This window comes from Orbicella franksi, chromosome 11 (genome assembly GCF_964199315.1).
Source record: "Orbicella franksi chromosome 11, jaOrbFran1.1, whole genome shotgun sequence".
NCBI lineage: Eukaryota > Metazoa > Cnidaria > Anthozoa > Scleractinia > Merulinidae > Orbicella > Orbicella franksi.
Window position 1 is genome coordinate 5835001 of NC_138155.1, and position 17500 is coordinate 5852500.

At 40.2% G+C, this 17500-nt stretch overlaps 1 protein-coding gene across 3 annotated transcripts in view; it reads left to right on the top strand.

Moving 5' to 3' along the window:
- Positions 1–17500, top strand: part of LOC145502361 (uncharacterized) — a 24002-nt gene that overhangs the window by 2037 nt on the left and 4465 nt on the right. The window contains exons 2-8 of one of the 3 annotated variants that reach the window (XM_081481664.1): positions 1413–1727; positions 3052–3450; positions 5679–6083; positions 8403–8807; positions 12771–13169; positions 15274–15654; positions 16338–16523. In XM_081481664.1, the coding sequence (XP_081337790.1) occupies positions 1413–1727; positions 3052–3450; positions 5679–6083; positions 8403–8807; positions 12771–13169; positions 15274–15654; positions 16338–16523 (2490 nt within the window). The remainder of the gene's footprint in view (positions 1–1412; positions 1728–3051; positions 3451–5678; positions 6084–8402; positions 8808–12770; positions 13170–15273; positions 15655–16337; positions 16524–17500) is intronic. The other 2 variants (XM_081481666.1, XM_081481665.1) reach the window with 2 other exon arrangements.

Consider the following 17500-nt stretch of genomic DNA (forward strand, 5'->3'; position numbering starts at 1 on the left):
TGATCTGTGGAGCGCAGCCAAACAACTTTCAAACACGGAACAAAAAAATAACGTTGAACAAAGTTGACTCCGAAAATACCCAAATATCCAAGGAAGTTTTAGCATCGAATAAAGTCTCCAGGCAGCTTTCAGACTAAATTGTTTTTAATCACAACTTAATGTTCAAAGTTCACTCTTGAACAATTATTGAAATGGGGTTTTCGTAATATCCACAATAATCATGGTTTTGGTAAGTGATATCAGACTCAGAGGCTTTTAGCTTCGGGTGATAGCACTTATATAGCCTTGATTATTCCGGATATCAGACTGACCTACGTAGCTAGAGAGATTTCGCACGCGAGTACCTTTGTTTTGGCGGCAAGTCGTGGGGGGTTAGTGAGGAGCATGTTATCGGCCTAGTGTAAACATATCTAAACGCAGTACAAGACAACTAGATGCTGTGACAACGTCTAACTCGTTTAGAAAATGTATACATTTTACCAAGAAGAGAAGAGTTGGGGAAAAACCTTAAGCCATCGTTGAGTATATACTCTTTTTATGTTTTCAACAGAAACTTGGGCATTTCAACACGAGCTATTTCTGATAAAATTTACTTCAAGACATTTTCATTGTCAAACATTTCCCATTCTCTTTCTTCCCTGCATAACAAAATACCTCGCGTGTCTGAACTTCCGATTATATCTAATCCTGTAATACTAAGGGTCTGTTTATCCTTTATTTGTTTCAAATGTCTTCTTCTTTCCCTCTTGGCATCCCTGGAATCCAATTCGAAGTATTATGTTTGCAGAGGGTGTCTCGTGTTGAAAAGGTATTATTTATTAGCTTCTTTTGATTCTTATGTCGCGGCTGCCACTCATTTTATCATTATTTAACCACCGTCAATACAAAAGACAAAGGATGCGTTCCTTTGGGATGATTCGGATCAGAATCACTGATACAAAATTACTCGGATCATCTTTTTTTTTTAGTCAACGTGATAATGGAAGCAAAGTCTCTTACAAAATGAAAATCAAACAAAAGAATTCCAGGTAGCCGTGGCCGAGAGCTGCCGTTTTAATTTGAATATAGTATTTTTGGGGGGAATGGGGCGTTGTGGGGGGGGGGGGGGAGAGGGTGCTCCTTTTTCGCTTCTCGTTTCATGAACAAAGGAATAAGGTGGACTGCCTGTAATCTAAGTATTTATGGCGGAAAATCCGAGCGTTATGATATCTTATATTTTTTCCATGCTTTTTTTTGATTTCATGCTTTCTCGACAAATGATTAATGTTCTGTGTTAGGATGCATGGTCGTCCATTTATCTCACCAGGGATAATACCGAAATGCTTCATCATGCGTTTTCCTGTCAAAGAGATTTTCAGTTATTTATTCTTTTGATGCGAAAAGTCTTGTTTTTTCAATCGCACATTTTTTAGCCAAGAGCTCCGAAGCGCTATCCTCCAGCATGGTAGTAAATGTCACCGTAACATCAGCTGGGGAGGTATCCGGTGCAATAACAACAACTGAAGGATTTTCCAGTGTTGTAACATCTATGGTATCGCCCGGCCCAACAATAACCGTGGGATCGCCCAACGGATCATCAATTGCGGTACAGGCATCTCCCAGTGCAACCACACCGGGATCGTCCGGTGCAGCATCGTTCATGTCTACGACGTTGCGCTCTGTACAAGTCAGCGTCGAGCCAACGGCTGCCTCAACAGTGAAACTAACAACAACCTCGTCTGTAATTGGTAAGTAACAATTATGAGTGAATGGTTACAACTGCGGTAAGTTCAAGTGCCCAATTCTGTCGACTAGTTTCTACCGAGAAAAGGGAAAATGTGATTTGTACATTTAGATTTGACGAAAGGATAATTTTATTCACAATCCGACTAATCTGCGATCAAGTGAGTTTTTTTTTTCCAAGCTTCCCTTTACAGTCCGCTCGAAAAACTACGCCTGAGACATTCCCTTTGGAAAATGTCTACCACTTTGACTGACTGGCATTGATTAGCATGGCCACTAATAGCCAATAAACACTACTTCTGGCACAATTAATACACTACAATCGTGAGATCGTTCGTGAGTGTACGCGAGGTACAAAGCATGTTTCATCACCAAATACTGGGAGGTGGAAGTTTTGCGGCAAATTCAGCATACATTTGATATTTGAACGTTTACAAAGAAACGGAGGAAGCTTTTAACTCTGTAGAACGTCGACTTTCTTATGCACCGTTCAAGAATGTTCCACGGAAGCAGACCCAATTTTTTCGAAAGAAAAGGAAAAGAAAACCACTGCCGTGTTCTCTAAACAAAATGATTAAAATGACAAAAGTGAAATGCACGCGTATCATTATTCTTATTTGTACAGAAGCGAGAGTTAAGTAGCTAACCCTAACTAGCTAAACAAGACTGCTCAGATTGAAAAGGAAACACTTTTTTGCGTGCAGTAAACTTGGAAAATTTGCCTCACACAAAATCATGCGCATCATTTTCATTTTGGGGCAACATGCTCATAAGAAGGGTGAAATATTTGTTTAACATTTTACATTCTTTTCGCGTAATTTACATGACATTCTCAGCGAAAGAAAGGTAATATTACTGGAGTTCATTGCCTGCCAGATTTCTTTTGATAAAGTCAGGATTCAACCCAAGACTGTATCGTGTTGTGGAGAGGCTCGATCCTACCCGGACGAAACATTTATAAGTTAATTTGCATATTTATTTCGGCACATTAAATTTCTTTTAAAGCATTAAAACGCGCTTTGTCAAATTGGATACAGTAAAATTTCCTCATAGTGAGTCACTTAATTCCGATAGCGCCAACCCCGGTCCCAGGCATAATCCGGGACTTCGATGCGAGGTTGGCTCTGTAAACTGAGTGTAAAAATTACAAAAATCTGAGTGAAGCAGACCGTGCTCAACGAAACGTATTGAACAATGCCAGCAATCCAAGATAAGCACTTTTGTCATTTTCACTCATGAATCATTTTGTTCTTGTTATTTGTCACTACTGTTCGTTAAGAAATGCAGTTTTGTCCTTACTGTAGTCAACTGATGTGTCCTTACTTACAGTGGATGGGTGTAACAATTACAAGATCCTGAGTAAAGCAGACCGCGCTCAGGGACAAATAGTTATCAGCAATTATAGATGCGATAGGGGTGACCTGGTACCAGGTTGGTATCGTTTCCAAGGAGCTGCCGGAAATCAGATGGCGGACAAATGTGTTCCCACGAATTACTGCGGTACTCAGCATCCAGGATGGCTCAGTGGCACACACCCGACAGTTGCTGAAGGTGTGGTCACTCGTAAAGTCTGTTATCATTACTGGGATTATTACTGGTTAAGGTCGAGCGACTGCTGTTACTGGAGTAACAATATAAGAGTCAGGAACTGTGGAGCTTTCTTCGTGTATGAGCTACAAAAGCCGCCTCGTTGCAATCTTCGTTACTGTGGTAACGCCAGCGGTGCAGGTAAGTTGCCTTGTTTGCTTTTTTGAGTGTGTCCGTCAACAGTCAATCATCAAGCAATCATTATCATCGATCATCAAACAAAGCTTAAAAACATTCTTCAGAGGTAGTTCAGCGCCATCTTCACTTTTCGAGTGTAAGGTGGCTCTCAACGCTTGCGGATGACAATAAAGCTGTATCTTATTAATCTGATCACAACTCGTATCCGTATTATGTAATATGTGTGTCTAGAGAAACTTCCATGTTAAGCAATTCTTAGCGTATTTGTAGAAATATCAGAATCATCACTATCCTCAAGTTCTTTATCATTAACAACCAACATATATCTGCCCTCATTATTACTACGAAAACAGGTACTTTCCCCTTTTTATTCACTATCTCTCAACCCCTGCAGCGGTTTCCATGACAATTTGGCTCAAAACGTAGCTTTCTTGTGAGAGAGCGAAAAGCGTTTCTGTTCCGCGCTCTCAATTGTCATTGCATTGAGACAATAATGACCAAATGCAAATTAATAAACTCTGACACCGAAAACCACACTAGAATAAGAGATTAGAGATTCGAGAAAGTCTGCGTGCAAACATGGTGGCCCATCAGGTCGACGTTTATCTCCGGTTTATAGACTACAATTATTTATAGATCTTTTTTTTTTAAAACAAAATACTTCTGGGCAACACGCAGCAACAACTAATGATCTTCTACAACTTAGTTCATTAATCGACCGGTTTCGTCTGCTGTTGAGATTTCATCAGGATGAAACTACAACCGAGATACAAAGATGGAACTTATTTTATACTAAATATTGGTAGTACAAAGTACGCTCCTACATGTTCTCCGTGTTTCTATCGAGTTATAGAAACACTCGTGAAAGTTTGGGACAACTCGAAAAAGCTGTGGAAAACCTGCGGCTCGTGTTCCCACAACATTTCTCGTTTTACACTTTTTCTCCCAAACTTCCACTCGTGTTTCTATAACTGAATAGAAACACGGTACATGTTACCTAATACTGTCGACTAGTTTTCACTGGAAAAAGAGAAATTTTGATTTGGCTATTTGATGAATGGATAATTTTATTCGCAATTCCACTAACCTAACCAACCACGCTTGCCTCTACCGGTCGCTTGAAAAAATTTATGACTGATGGCATTGATCAACACGCCAACTGATAGCCAATAAACATTGATTCCAGTACACACTACTCTCGAGAGTACGCACGGTACGGTACGAAGCACGTCTCATCACAATATAGCCGAAGCTTAGAAAATGTAAAGCGTACAGAACCTCTCTATTTCTCAACACACGCGAAAGAAAAACTGCGAGCGAAGCCAGCGCGAGGCAATGATTTCATTCAATACTTATTACATAGTTACTCAATTAAAACACCTCATTGTAAACATTGATTGGGGAGAATAAATAAAGAATCAAAAAAGAAAAAAAATTCTAATGATACTAGGATGGAGCTTTGCCTCATAATAAATTCTGAGATCCATTTTGACGTCGGTTACCGTTCACGTGACCTTGATGCACGCGTATTATTCTTCTTCTTTGTAGAGAAGTGAGAATTTAGTGGCTAAACAAGAAGTCTAAGTTAAAAAGGATACAATTTTTTTTACGTACAGTAAACTTAGAAAATTTGCTCCATGCAAAATAATGCACATCGTTTTCACTTTGGGGGAACATGCTAATGAGAAGAGTGAAATATCAATCTAATATTTTATACTCTTTTCAAGAAATTTATTTGACATGCTCAATGATTGAAATTTAATTTTACTGGAGTTCAATGCCTGCGAGATTTCTTTCGATCAAGTTAGGATTCAAGCCAAGAGTGGATCGTTTTGTAGAGAGGCTCGATCCTATACGGGCGAGACATTTATAAGTACACTTACTTATTTGGGAGAGAGGGCAAATTCAAATTATTTTAAAGCATTATAACGCATTATGTTCAAATCCACGGTGTGTCACTTAATTCCAAGAGCGTCAATCCCTGCTCCGGGCATAGTCCAAGACTTTGATGCAAGGCAGGCTCTGTAAACTCGGTGTAAAAAGTACACAGTTCTGAGTGAAGTAGACAGTGTCCAAATAAAAAGATGTTGAACAATGTCAACAATCCAAGATGATCGCTTTTGTCATTTTCACTCATGACCCATTTTGTTTTAGTTATTTGTCACTACAGTTCAGTTAAGAAATGCAGTTTTGTCGTTTACTGTAGTCAACTGATGTGTCCTTATATACAGTAGATGGATGTAAAAATTACACAATCCTGAGTGAAGCAGACCGCGCCCAAGGACAAATAGTGGTCAACACCAGCAGTTATAGATGCGATAGGCATGACCTGGTACCAGGTTGGTATCGTTTCCAAGGAGCTGCCGGAAATCAGATGGCGGACAAATGTGTTCCCACGAATTACTGCGGTACTAAACATCCAGGTTGGCTTAATGACACACACCCGACAGTCGCTGAAGGCGTGGTCACTCGTAAAGTCTGTTATGATTCCTGGAATTATCACTGGTTAAGGTCAACCAACTGCTGTTACTGGAGTAACCATATAAGAGTCAGGAACTGTGGAGCTTTCTTCGTGTATGAGTTACAAAAGCCGCCTTATTGCGATCTTCGTTACTGTGGTAACGCTAGTAGCGCAGGTAATTTCCCTTGTTTGCTTTATTGAGTGTGTCCGTCAACAATCAATCATGAAGCAATCATCATCATCAATCATCAAACAAAGTTTAAAAACATTCTCCAGAGGTAGTTCAGTGCCATCTTAACTTTTCGAGTGTAAGGTGGCTCTGAACGCTTGCGGATGACAATAAAGCTGTATCTTATTAATCTGATCACAACTCTTATTGGTATTACGTAACATGTGTGTCTAGAGAAACTTCCATGTTCCGCAATTCTTAGCGTGTTTGTAGAAATATCAGAATCATTTCTGTCCTCTAGTTCTTTATCATTAACAACCAACATATATCTTCCTTCATTATTACTACGAGAAAAGGTACTTTCCCCTTTTTATTCACTCTCTCAACCCCAGCAGCGGTTTCCGTAACAATTTGGCGCAAAACGTAGCTTTCTTGTAAGAAACCGAAAAGCGTTTTTTTTCTACGCTCTCAATTGTCGTTGCATTGAGACAATAATGACCAAAATCCAAATTAATAACTCCGACGCCGAAAAACACACTAGAATAACTAGCTGGGTTAAATTCAAATCCCTAGAGCTTGGCGTGTTTGCTTTAGAGATTCGAGAAAGTCTGCGTGCAAACATGGTGGCCTATCAGGCCGACGTTCATCTCCGGTTTATTAGACTACAATTATATATAGATCTTTTTTCAAAATAAGAATACTTGTGGGCAGCACGCAGCAACAACTAATCATTTTGTAAAGCTGAGTTTATTAATCGACCGGTTTCGTCTGCTGTTGAGATTTCGTCAAGATCAAACTGCAACTGAGATACAAAGATGGAACTTATTTTATATTAAATATTGGCAGTACAAAGGACGCTCCTACATGTTCTCCGTGTTTCTATCGAGTTATAGAAACACTCGTGAAAGTTTGGGACAACTCGAAAAAGCTGTGAAAACACTGCGGCTCGTGTTTCCACAACATATCTCGTTCTGGAGTTTTTCCCCCAAACGTCCACTCGTGTTTCTATAACTCGATAGAAACGCGGTACATGTTTTCTATTTCTTAAATCGATGAATGGTTACAACTACCTTAGGTTTAGCCGGTTACCTAATACTGTCGACTAGTTTTCACCAGAAAAAGAGAAATTTTGAGTTGTCTATTCGATGAATGGACAATTTTATTCGCAGTTCCACTAACCTAACCAACCACGGTTGCCTCTACCGGTGGCTTGAAAAAATTTATGACTGATGGTATTGATCAACCCGCTAACTAATAGCCAATAAACATTGATTCCAGTACACACTACTCGCGAGAGTACGCACGGTACGGTACGAAGCACGTCTCATCACAATATAGCCGAAGCTTAGAAAATGTAAAGCGTACAGAACCTCTCTATTTCTCAACACACACGAAAGAAAAACTACGAGAGAAGCCAGCGCGAGGCAATCATTTCATTCAATACTTATTACATAGTTACTCAATTAAAACACCTCATTGTAAACACTGATTGTGGAGAATTAATAGATAATAAAAAAAAATTCTAGTGATACTAGGTTGATGCTTTGCCTCATAACAAATTCTGAGATTCATTTTTTTTCTTTTTTGACGTCGGTTACCGTACACGTGACCGTGATGCACGCATATTATTATTCTTCTTTGTAGAGAAGTGAGAATTTAGTGGCTAAAAAAGAAGTCTAAGTTAAAAAGAATACAATTTTTTTTACATACAGTAAACTTAGAAAATTTGCTTCATGCAATATAATGTACATCGTTTTCACGTTGGGGGAACATGCTAATGAGAAGAGTGAAATATCAATCTAATATTTTATACTCTTTTCAAGAAATTTATTTGACATCAATGAACGAAATTTAATTTTACTGGAGTTCAATGCCTGCGAGATTTCTTTTGATCAAGTTAGGATTCAAGCCAAGAGTGGATCGTTTTGTAGAGAGGCTCGATCCTATACGGGCGAGACATTTATAAGTACCTTCCTTATTTGGGAGGGAGGGCAAATTCGAATTATTTTAAAGCATTGTAACGCATTATGTTCAAATTCATGGTGTGTCACTTAATTCCAAGAGCGTCAATCCCTGCTCCGGGCATAGTCCAAGACTTTGATGCAAGGCAGGCTCTGTAAACTCGGTGTAAAAACCACACAGTTTTGAGTGAAGCAGACAGTGTTCAAAAAAACATAGGTATTGAACAATGTCAACAATCCAAGATGATCGCTTTTGTCATTTTCACTCCTGACTCATTTTGTTTTAGTTATTTGTCACTACAGTTCAGTTAAGAAATGCAGTTTTGTCGTTTACTGTAGTCAACTGATGTGTCCTTATATACAGTAGATGGATGTAAAAATTACACAATCCTGAGTGAAGCAGACCGCGCCCAAGGACAAATAGTGTTCACCACCAGCAGTTATAGATGCGATAGGCATGACCTGGTACCAGGTTGGTATCGTTTCCAGGGAGCTGCCGGAAATCAGATGGCGGACAAATGTGTCCCCACGAATTACTGCGGTACTCAACATCCAGGTTGGCTTAATGACACACACCCGACAGTCGCTGAAGGCGTGGTCACTCGTAAAGTCTGTTATGATTACTGGCATTATTACTGGTACGGGTCAACCAACTGCTGTTACTTGAGTAACAATATAAGAGTCAGGAACTGTGGAGCTTTCTTCGTGTATGAGTTACAAAAGCCGCCTTATTGCCATATTCGTTACTGTGGTAACGCCAGTGGTGCAGGTAAGTTGCCTTGTTTGCTTTATTGAGTGTGTCCGTCAACAATCAATCATGAAGCAATCATCATCATCAATCATCAAACAAAGTTTAAAAACATTCTCCAGAGGTAGTTCAGTGCCATCTTAACTTTTCGAGTGTAGGTGGCTCTGAACGCCTGTGGATGACAATAAAGCTGTATCTTACTAATCTGATCACAACTCTTATTGGTATTACGTAACATGTGTGTCTAGAGAAACTTCCACGTTAAGCAATTCTTAGCGTATTTGTAGAAATATCAGAATCATTTCTATTCTCTAGTTCTTTATCATTAACAACCAACATATATCTGCCTTCGTTATTACTACGAAAAAAAGGTACTTTTCCTTTTTTATTCGCTCTCTCAACCCCAGCAGCGGTTTCCGTAACAATTTGGCGCCAAACTTAGCTCTCTTGTAAGAAAGCGAAAATCGTTTCTGTTCCACGCTATCAATTATCGTTGCATTGAGATAGTAATGACCAAATGCAAATTAATAAACTCCGACACCGAAAAACACACTAGAATAACTAGCTGGGTTAAATTCAAATCCCTAGAGCTTGGCGTGTTTTCTTTAGAGATTCGAGAAAGTCTGCGTGCAAACATGGTGGCCTATCAGGCCGACGTTCATCTCCGGTTTATTAGACTACAATTATATATAGATCTTTTTTCAAAATAAGAATACTTGTGGGCAGCACGCAGCAACAACTAATCATTTTGTAAAGTTGAGTTGCTTAATCGACCGGTTTCGTCTGCTGTTGAGATTTCATCAGGATCAAACTACAACTGAGATACAAAGATGGAACTTATTTTATACTAAGTATTGGCAGTACAAAGGACGCTCCTACATGTTCTCCGTGTTTCTATCGAGTTATAGAAACACTCGAGAAAGTTTGGGAGAACTCGAGAAAGCTGTGGAAACACTGCGGCTCGTGTTCCGCAACATTTCTCGTTCTACACTCTTTCTCCCAAACTTCCACTGGTGTTTCTATAACTCGATAGAAACGCGGTACATGTTTTCTATTTCTTAAATCGATGAATGGTTACAACTACCTTAAGTTTAGCCGGTTACCTAATACAGTCGACTAGTTTTCACCGGAAAAAGAGAAATTTTGATTAGTCTATTCGATGAATGGATGATTTTATTCGCAATTCCACTAACCTAACCAACCACGGTTGCCTCTACCGGTGGCTTGAAAAAATTTATGACTGATGGCATTGATCAACACGCCAACTGATAGCCAATAAACATAAATTCCAGTAAACACTACTCGCGAGAGTACGCACGGTACGGTACGAAGCACGTCTCATCACAATATAGCCGAAGCTCCGAAAATGTAAAGCGTGCAGAACCTCTCTATTTCTTAACACACGCGAAAGAAAACCTGCGAGCGAAGGCAGTGCGAGGCAATCATTTCATTCAATACTTATTACATAGTTACTCAATTAAAACACGTCATTGTAAACATTGACTGGGGAGAATAAAGAAATAATCAAAAAAAAAATCTAGTGATACTAAGATGAGGCTTTGCCTCAATAAATTTTGAGATTCATTTTTTTTTACGTCGGTTACCGTTCAAGTGACCGTGATGCACGCGTATTATTATTCTTCTTTGTACAGAAGTGATAGTTTAGTGGCTAAACAAGAAGTCTAAGTTAAAAAGGATACAATTTTTTTTTACGTACAGTAAACTTAGAAAATTTGCTTCATGCAAAATAATGCGCATCATTTTCACTTTGGGGTACATGCTAATGAGAAGAATGAAATAGCGATCTAATATTTTATACTCTTTTCAAGAAATTTATTTGACATGCTCAATGAACGAAATTTAATTTTACTGGAGCTCAATGCCTGCGAGATTTCTTTCGATCAAGTTTGGATTCAAGCCAAGAGTGGATCGTTTTGTAGAGAGGCTCGATCCTATACGGGCAAGACATTTATAAGTACACTTACTTATTTGGGAGAGAGGGCAAATTCAAATTATTTTAAAGCATTATAACGTATTATGTTAAAATCTATGGTGTGTCACCTAATTCCAAGAGCGTTAATCCCTGCTCCGGGCATAGTCCGAGACTGATGCAAGGCAGGCTCTGTAAACTCGGTGTAAAAACCACACAGTTTTGAGTGAAGCCGACAGTGTTCAAAAAACAAAGGTATTGAACGATGTCAACAATCCAAAATGATCGCTTTTGTCATTTTCACTCATGACTCATTTTTTTTTAGTTTTTTGTGACTACGCTTCAGTTAAGAAATGCAGTTTTGTCGTTTACTGTAGTCAACTGATGTGTCCTTATATACAGTAGATGGATGTAAAAATTACACAACCCTAAGCGAAGCAGACCGCGCCCAAGGACAAATAGTGATCACCACCAGCAGTTATAGATGCGATAGGCATGACCTGGTACCAGGTTGGTATCGTTTCCAGGGAGCTGCCGGAGATCAGATGGCGGACAAATGTGTTCCCACGAATTACTGCGGTACTAATACAACATTTCTCGTTCTGCACTTTTTTCCCCAAACTTCCACTCGTGTTTCTATAACTCAATAGAAAAACGGTACATGTTTTCCATTTCTTAAATCGATGAATGGTTACAACTACCTTAAGTTTAGGCGGTTACCTAATACTGTCGACTAGTTTTCACCGGAAAAAGAGAAATTTTGATATGGCTATTCGATGAATGGACAATTTTATTCGCAGTTCCACTAACCTAACCAGTCGCCGTTGTCTCCACCAGTCGCTTGAAAAAATTTATGAGTGATGGCATTGATCAACACGTCATCTGAATAGCCAATAAACTTTACTTCCAGTACACACTACTCGCGAGAGTAGTTGTGGAGCTTTCTTCGTGTATGAGTTACAAATGCCGCCTCGTTGCGATCTTCGTTACTGTGGTAACGCCAGTAGCGAAGGTAAGTTGCCTTGTTTGCTTTTGAAAGTGTGTCAGTCAACCATCAGTCATGAAGCAATCATCATCATCAATCATCAAACAAACTATAAAAGCATTCTCCAGAGGTGGTTGAGTGCCACCGTAAGTTTTCGAATGTAGGCTGGCTCTGAACGCCTCTGGATGACAACAAAGCTGTATCTTATCAATCTGATTGGTTGTGCGTCTAGAGAAACTTCCATGTTACACAATTCTTACCGTATTTGTAGAAATATCAGAATCTTTTCTATCCTCTAGTTCTTTATCATGAACAACCAACATATATCTGCCTTCACTATTATTACTACGAAACACGGTACTTTTCCCTTGTTATTTACTCTCTCAGCCCCATCAGCGATTTCCATGACAATTTGGCGCAAAACTTAACTTTCTTGTAAGAAAGCGAAAAGCGTTTCTGTTCCACGCTCTCAATAGGCCATATTCGTACTCTCGGTATTGGACTGGAACTAGCTTGGGATGAAGGCTAATGCAGGGGAATATAATTAGAAAGAGGTTAAATTATCATTTGCATTGAAAAAGATTCTCTGCGTTAGCCTCAGTTGCAAGCTAGTTCCAGTCCAATACCGAGAATACAAATATGGTCTATTGTCGTTGTAATGAGACAATAATGACCAAATGCAAATTAATAAACTCCGACACCGAAAAACACACTAGAATAACTAGCCGGTTAAATTGAAATCCTTAGGGCTTAGCATGTTTGCCTTAGAGATTCGAGAAAGTCTGCGTGCAAACATATTGGCCCATCAGGCCGACGTTCATCTCCGGTTTTTCAGACTACAATTATTTATAGATCTCCACTCCCCCTGGATGGAAAGCTAGTTTACCACAAGTGACTCCTCCAGCATTTAATCGCCACACCTTTTTATCAGGATATCTTTTTTAACTCTCCTGCGTGCCGTACATTTATTACTTGTACCTCACTCGGTTTTGTTATTTGTCACTACTGTTCAGTTAAGAAAGGCTGTTTTGTCGCTTACTGTAGCCAACTGATGTGTCCTTGCTTACAGTGGATGGATGTAGAAATTTCACACTCCTGAGTGAAACAGACCGCGCTCAAGGACAGAGAGTGATCAACAGCAATTATAGATGCGATAGGAATGACCTGGTACCAGGTTGGTATCGTTTCCAAGGAGCTGCCGGAGATCGGATGGCGGACAAATGTGTTCCCGAAAATCACTGCGGTATTACTGCTTCAGGTTGGCTTACTGGCACACACCCGACAGTCGCTGAAGGTGTGGTCACTCGTAGAGTCTGTTATCACAATTATTATTATTACTGGTATTGGTCAAACAAGTGCTGTTACTGGAGTAAAAATATAAGAGTCAGGAACTGTGGAGGCTTCTTCGTGTATGAGTTACAAAAGCCGCCTTATTGCAGTTTTCGTTATTGTGGTAACGGCAGCGCAGGTAAGTTGCCTTGTTTGCTTCTTTGATTTTGTCACTCAACAATCAGTCATCAAGCAATCGTCATCGTCAATCATCAAGCAAGGTTTAAAACATTCTATTGAGGTGGTTCAGTGGAATCTTAACTTTTCGAATTTAGGTGACTCTGAAGCCCTCCGAATGACAATAAGGCTGTATCTTATCAATCTGAGCATAATTCTTATCGGTAGTACGTAAAATATGCGTTTACAGAAGCTTCCATGTTACGCAATTCTTACCGTATTAGTAAAAATATTACAACCCTTCTTATCGTCTAGTTCGTTATCATTAACATCCAACATTTCTATTGGAGAGCAGGGATGGCGCAGTGGTGAGAGCGCTGGCCTAGCTACCCTGGTTCGATTCCAGCCCGGTGCCATTTGTGGGCTGAGTTTGTTGTTTGTTCTCGACTTGCTCCGATGGTTTTTCTCTGCGTTCTTCGGTTTTCCTCTTTCCATGAAAACGAACATCTCCAAATTCCAATTCGAAGAGGACAGAGGACCCGCATGAAAACCAGCTAAGGCTGATGTGGCTTCCTCTCTAAATATCTGCTTAATTATTTCTTCGAAATACGGTATTTTTCTCTTGTCATTCTGTCAGTAAAAGGTACCAAGTGTACTCTCTCAACCCCAATACCGGACAACTTACGTACTCTCTAGTGTCTCTGTCTCTGTGCATTGTCATTCAGAGTGAGACAAAAATTAGGGAGCCTAAGCAATGACGATGGCGACCCGGAGGACAACGCCTATTAAAAAGTGAATCTATATTTTACCCTGGAATTTCGCAATTGTTTAGATCTGTTCAGTGCCCCTATTACTGGCAGAAGTTGCTCAAACTAAATATGTAATGGCAGAGTTCAATGCCATTAATAATACAAAAAATTAGTCGCCGTCTTTCGCGTCCTCTAAAATAAACTGAACTTAGACCTTTCACGTTGCTGTTTTCTGGAGGACGGCTGAGACGTGCACAGCCATTGTTCTGCTTATTAAGCCTTTTGTTTGGTAGCGTTCTCGTTCTCGTTGCCGTCGTGGTTTGCTAAAGGTCGCTAAAATAGCCAAATGCAAATAATTATATTCCAGCCACGTGGGGAAGTCGACATCACACTTGTTTGTACAGCGAGCAAAAAAAAAACCTTGCATTTAACTGGAATTCTTTTTTTCCTCTTAGACCGAATTTATATAGTCTCGGGTACCCAAGACAACCCTCCCCCGAGTCACCCTGGCTGAGGTAGCTTTTGGCTCATTTCTTTGCAAAATTCAACCAAGCGTTTACATTAGGATCGCAACACCGTCCCAGGGGGCGAGACAACTCGGGTGAGCGAGTTCTCTCGCCTCAGAGGTTAAAGTAACCCTGGCAATCGGGACAACTTTTCTTCAAATTAATGCTTTTGCTTGTTTAACCGGGAAAACTCTCGGCGCAGCGAGTGTCACGTAATACCTAGATTTAGGATTTAAAATAGAAATTCGTATCAAAGAAGTGAAATTCAACTCGGCAAAACCAACTGTGATCGAATGACCGAGGGAAACGCAAAGAAAGAGGGATATTTGCCAACTTCATTATTCAAGAGCGGTTATGAATAATAATGCAGGGTCAAATTTGACTCGACCTACAGGGACTACGTTTTCAGATATCAACGCTCGATAAAGTTTCCTCAAGGGGGGGGGGGGGGGGGGCTTGTGTTGGGTACCCGAGACCATATAAATGGGGTCTCAAAAGGTACCTTAATTAAAAAACAACGGAATAGCTAGTCGGGAGTAATTCAAATCCCTAGAGCTTAGCGTGTTTGCTTCAGAGATTGGCGAAAGTATGTGTGCAAACATGGTGGCCCATGAGGCCGACGTTTATCTTCGGTTTCTCAGACTACAATTATTTATAGATCTCCACTCCCCCCTGGATGGAAAGCTAGTTCACCGTTCACTGTCCATGTTTAATCACCATACCCATTCATCCGGATATTTTTTTAAAACTCTCCTGCGTGCTGTGCATTTATCACTCGTGACTCACTCGGTTTTGGTATTTGTTAAAACTCTTTAGTTACCAAATGCAGTTTTGTCGTTACTGTAGCCAACTGATGTGTCCTTAATTACAGTGGATGGATGTAACAATTACACAGTCCTGAGTGAAGCAGACCGCGCTCAAGGACACATAGTGATCAACGCCAGCAATTATAGATGCGATCGCTATGACCTGGTACCAGGTTGGTATCGTTTCCAAGGAGCTGCTGGAGATCGGATGGCGGAAAAATGTGTGCCCGAACGTCACTGCGGTACTCGCTATCCAGGTTGGCTTTCTGGTGCACATCCTACAGTCGCTGAAGGTGTGGTTACTCGAAGCGTCTGTTTTTCCTTGTCAAACATCTGCTGTTACTTGTATCAAAATATCAGAATAAACAACTGTGGTGCGTATTTCGTGTACGAGTTACTGGGGACGTATTACTGCCCAGCTCGGCATTGCGGTAATGGAATCGCAGGTAAGTTTCTCAGGATGTTTTTCACGTTGTTCAGGATGTTTTTAGTGTTGCGGAGCAGGTTAAATTGATCGTTAAATTAATTGTATTCTTTTTCAGAAAAGGTGACGGTCAAAACTGACCGCTTAACCCACTAAACTCCTGAGCCCCAGGGGAGAGGGGGGGGGGGGTAAATATAAACGTGGCAGAGACTCAAGAATTTACACCACACTTATCTAAACCATCAACAAACTTAGTGGCATTTCCCAATTTCTTTAAATGTGATCGTGAAATATACCTTGATGGATATCAACATTGGCTTTCTGCTCTGTACACCGCAATTATAAGCGATACAAAAATTCTTAATGGGCCATTTCCAAGTTTCTTTTTGCCTCTTTTTCAAAACGAGTCTTCGTGCAAAACCTCTCATCTGAAAATCAATTTTGCATTTTCATGAAAATTTGCGCATGAACGGTTTCGGACGTCGATACGTTTTGACGCTGAGGTAGAAGGCAACTCGTAAATGCCTTATTCAAATCCCTAAGTGACACGACATGGATACGCAGCAGTAGCGAAAAGAAGTGACAATTGCTTTCTTCAACGGAGCGATTTTTTTTGGACACTTTACCAAATGCACAGTTGCTTTTAGTCACGGCAGGGTCAACTGTTCTTTTAAATTATCTCTGCATTTTTTTTTCGCACTGCAGTGTACACTTGTCCAGCGCTGACTGTACCAACAAATGGAATAAAATTTGGCTGCCCAGAGAATGCAACAATGTACAATGATACAGTCTGTCAGTTCTCGTGTAATGATGGCTATATAGGGTCTGGTTCTCAAGCAAGGAGATGTCAACATGATGGAACTTGGAGTGGACAAGATTTTACTTGCCAAAGTAGGTATCACATGAGTTTGCCACTAAATACTTTGATGATGACAATTTCATGCCGTCGACAATCAGAGAATTGAAAGCCACTATTAAAATTTAAAATTCGGGTAGAAGTTAACTGTAATAATGCATAATAACGCATCAACTACTATGTGCGAACAAGGTGGGATGTCCGTCTATGAGAAATAAACGTATAAGGACACTGTTTATTATTCGATGCAGTTTTTTCATTCCTCCTTTTGGCCGATGGCCCACCACGCGACCTGCAGATAACCGCCTGCAGTTAAAGTGCCACTGAAACGAAATTTTCGTATGTGAGATTTTTGCTTAATAATAAAGTTTCAACCTTACTTGGAAACGCTGCACACTTTTTTTCGCATACGGTAAGCGAAAACTGCTTTTTCAGCCGTTGAAGTTGACTGGTTAAGCCCAAAATTGGCGGCCATCTTGGCGCGGCCAAAACAGCCTAGTGACGTCACTGGTTGTATTGCTCTCATGCCGCGCTGAAAATTTAGAGTGATTATAGGAGAAGAGAATACTGTTCGAAGCCCCCCAAAAAGTCGTCTTAAGGACATCTCAGGGCTGTAAAGCAGATAATAACAGTAGCCTTAGACATGAAGAGGTGGAGAGTCGATCCTGAAGCTTTTCAGTCTATTTAATTGGATATTTTATGTAAGTAAGCAAACGAGTGGGAGTTCTTACTCTTAGATCGCAAAATGATCGGGACTCTTAGTGAAATGGCCAGCACTCAATTAAACAATATCTACACTCATAAAGTAAAAAAGACATGAAAACAAGAGAAAGCGGCTTTTGAAAATATTATCCGGAGTGCTGCTGCACGAATCGTAGCAACAACGTTTCGAGTTTTCGAGTCGCCTCGCTTCGAGGAAACCGGACGCTCTGTGAGTTTCACCGCGGACGAGATTGTGCCACAGTGACCTTTAGTCTAGTTGTATCTGCTACATCCTGCAAGTTATCACAGC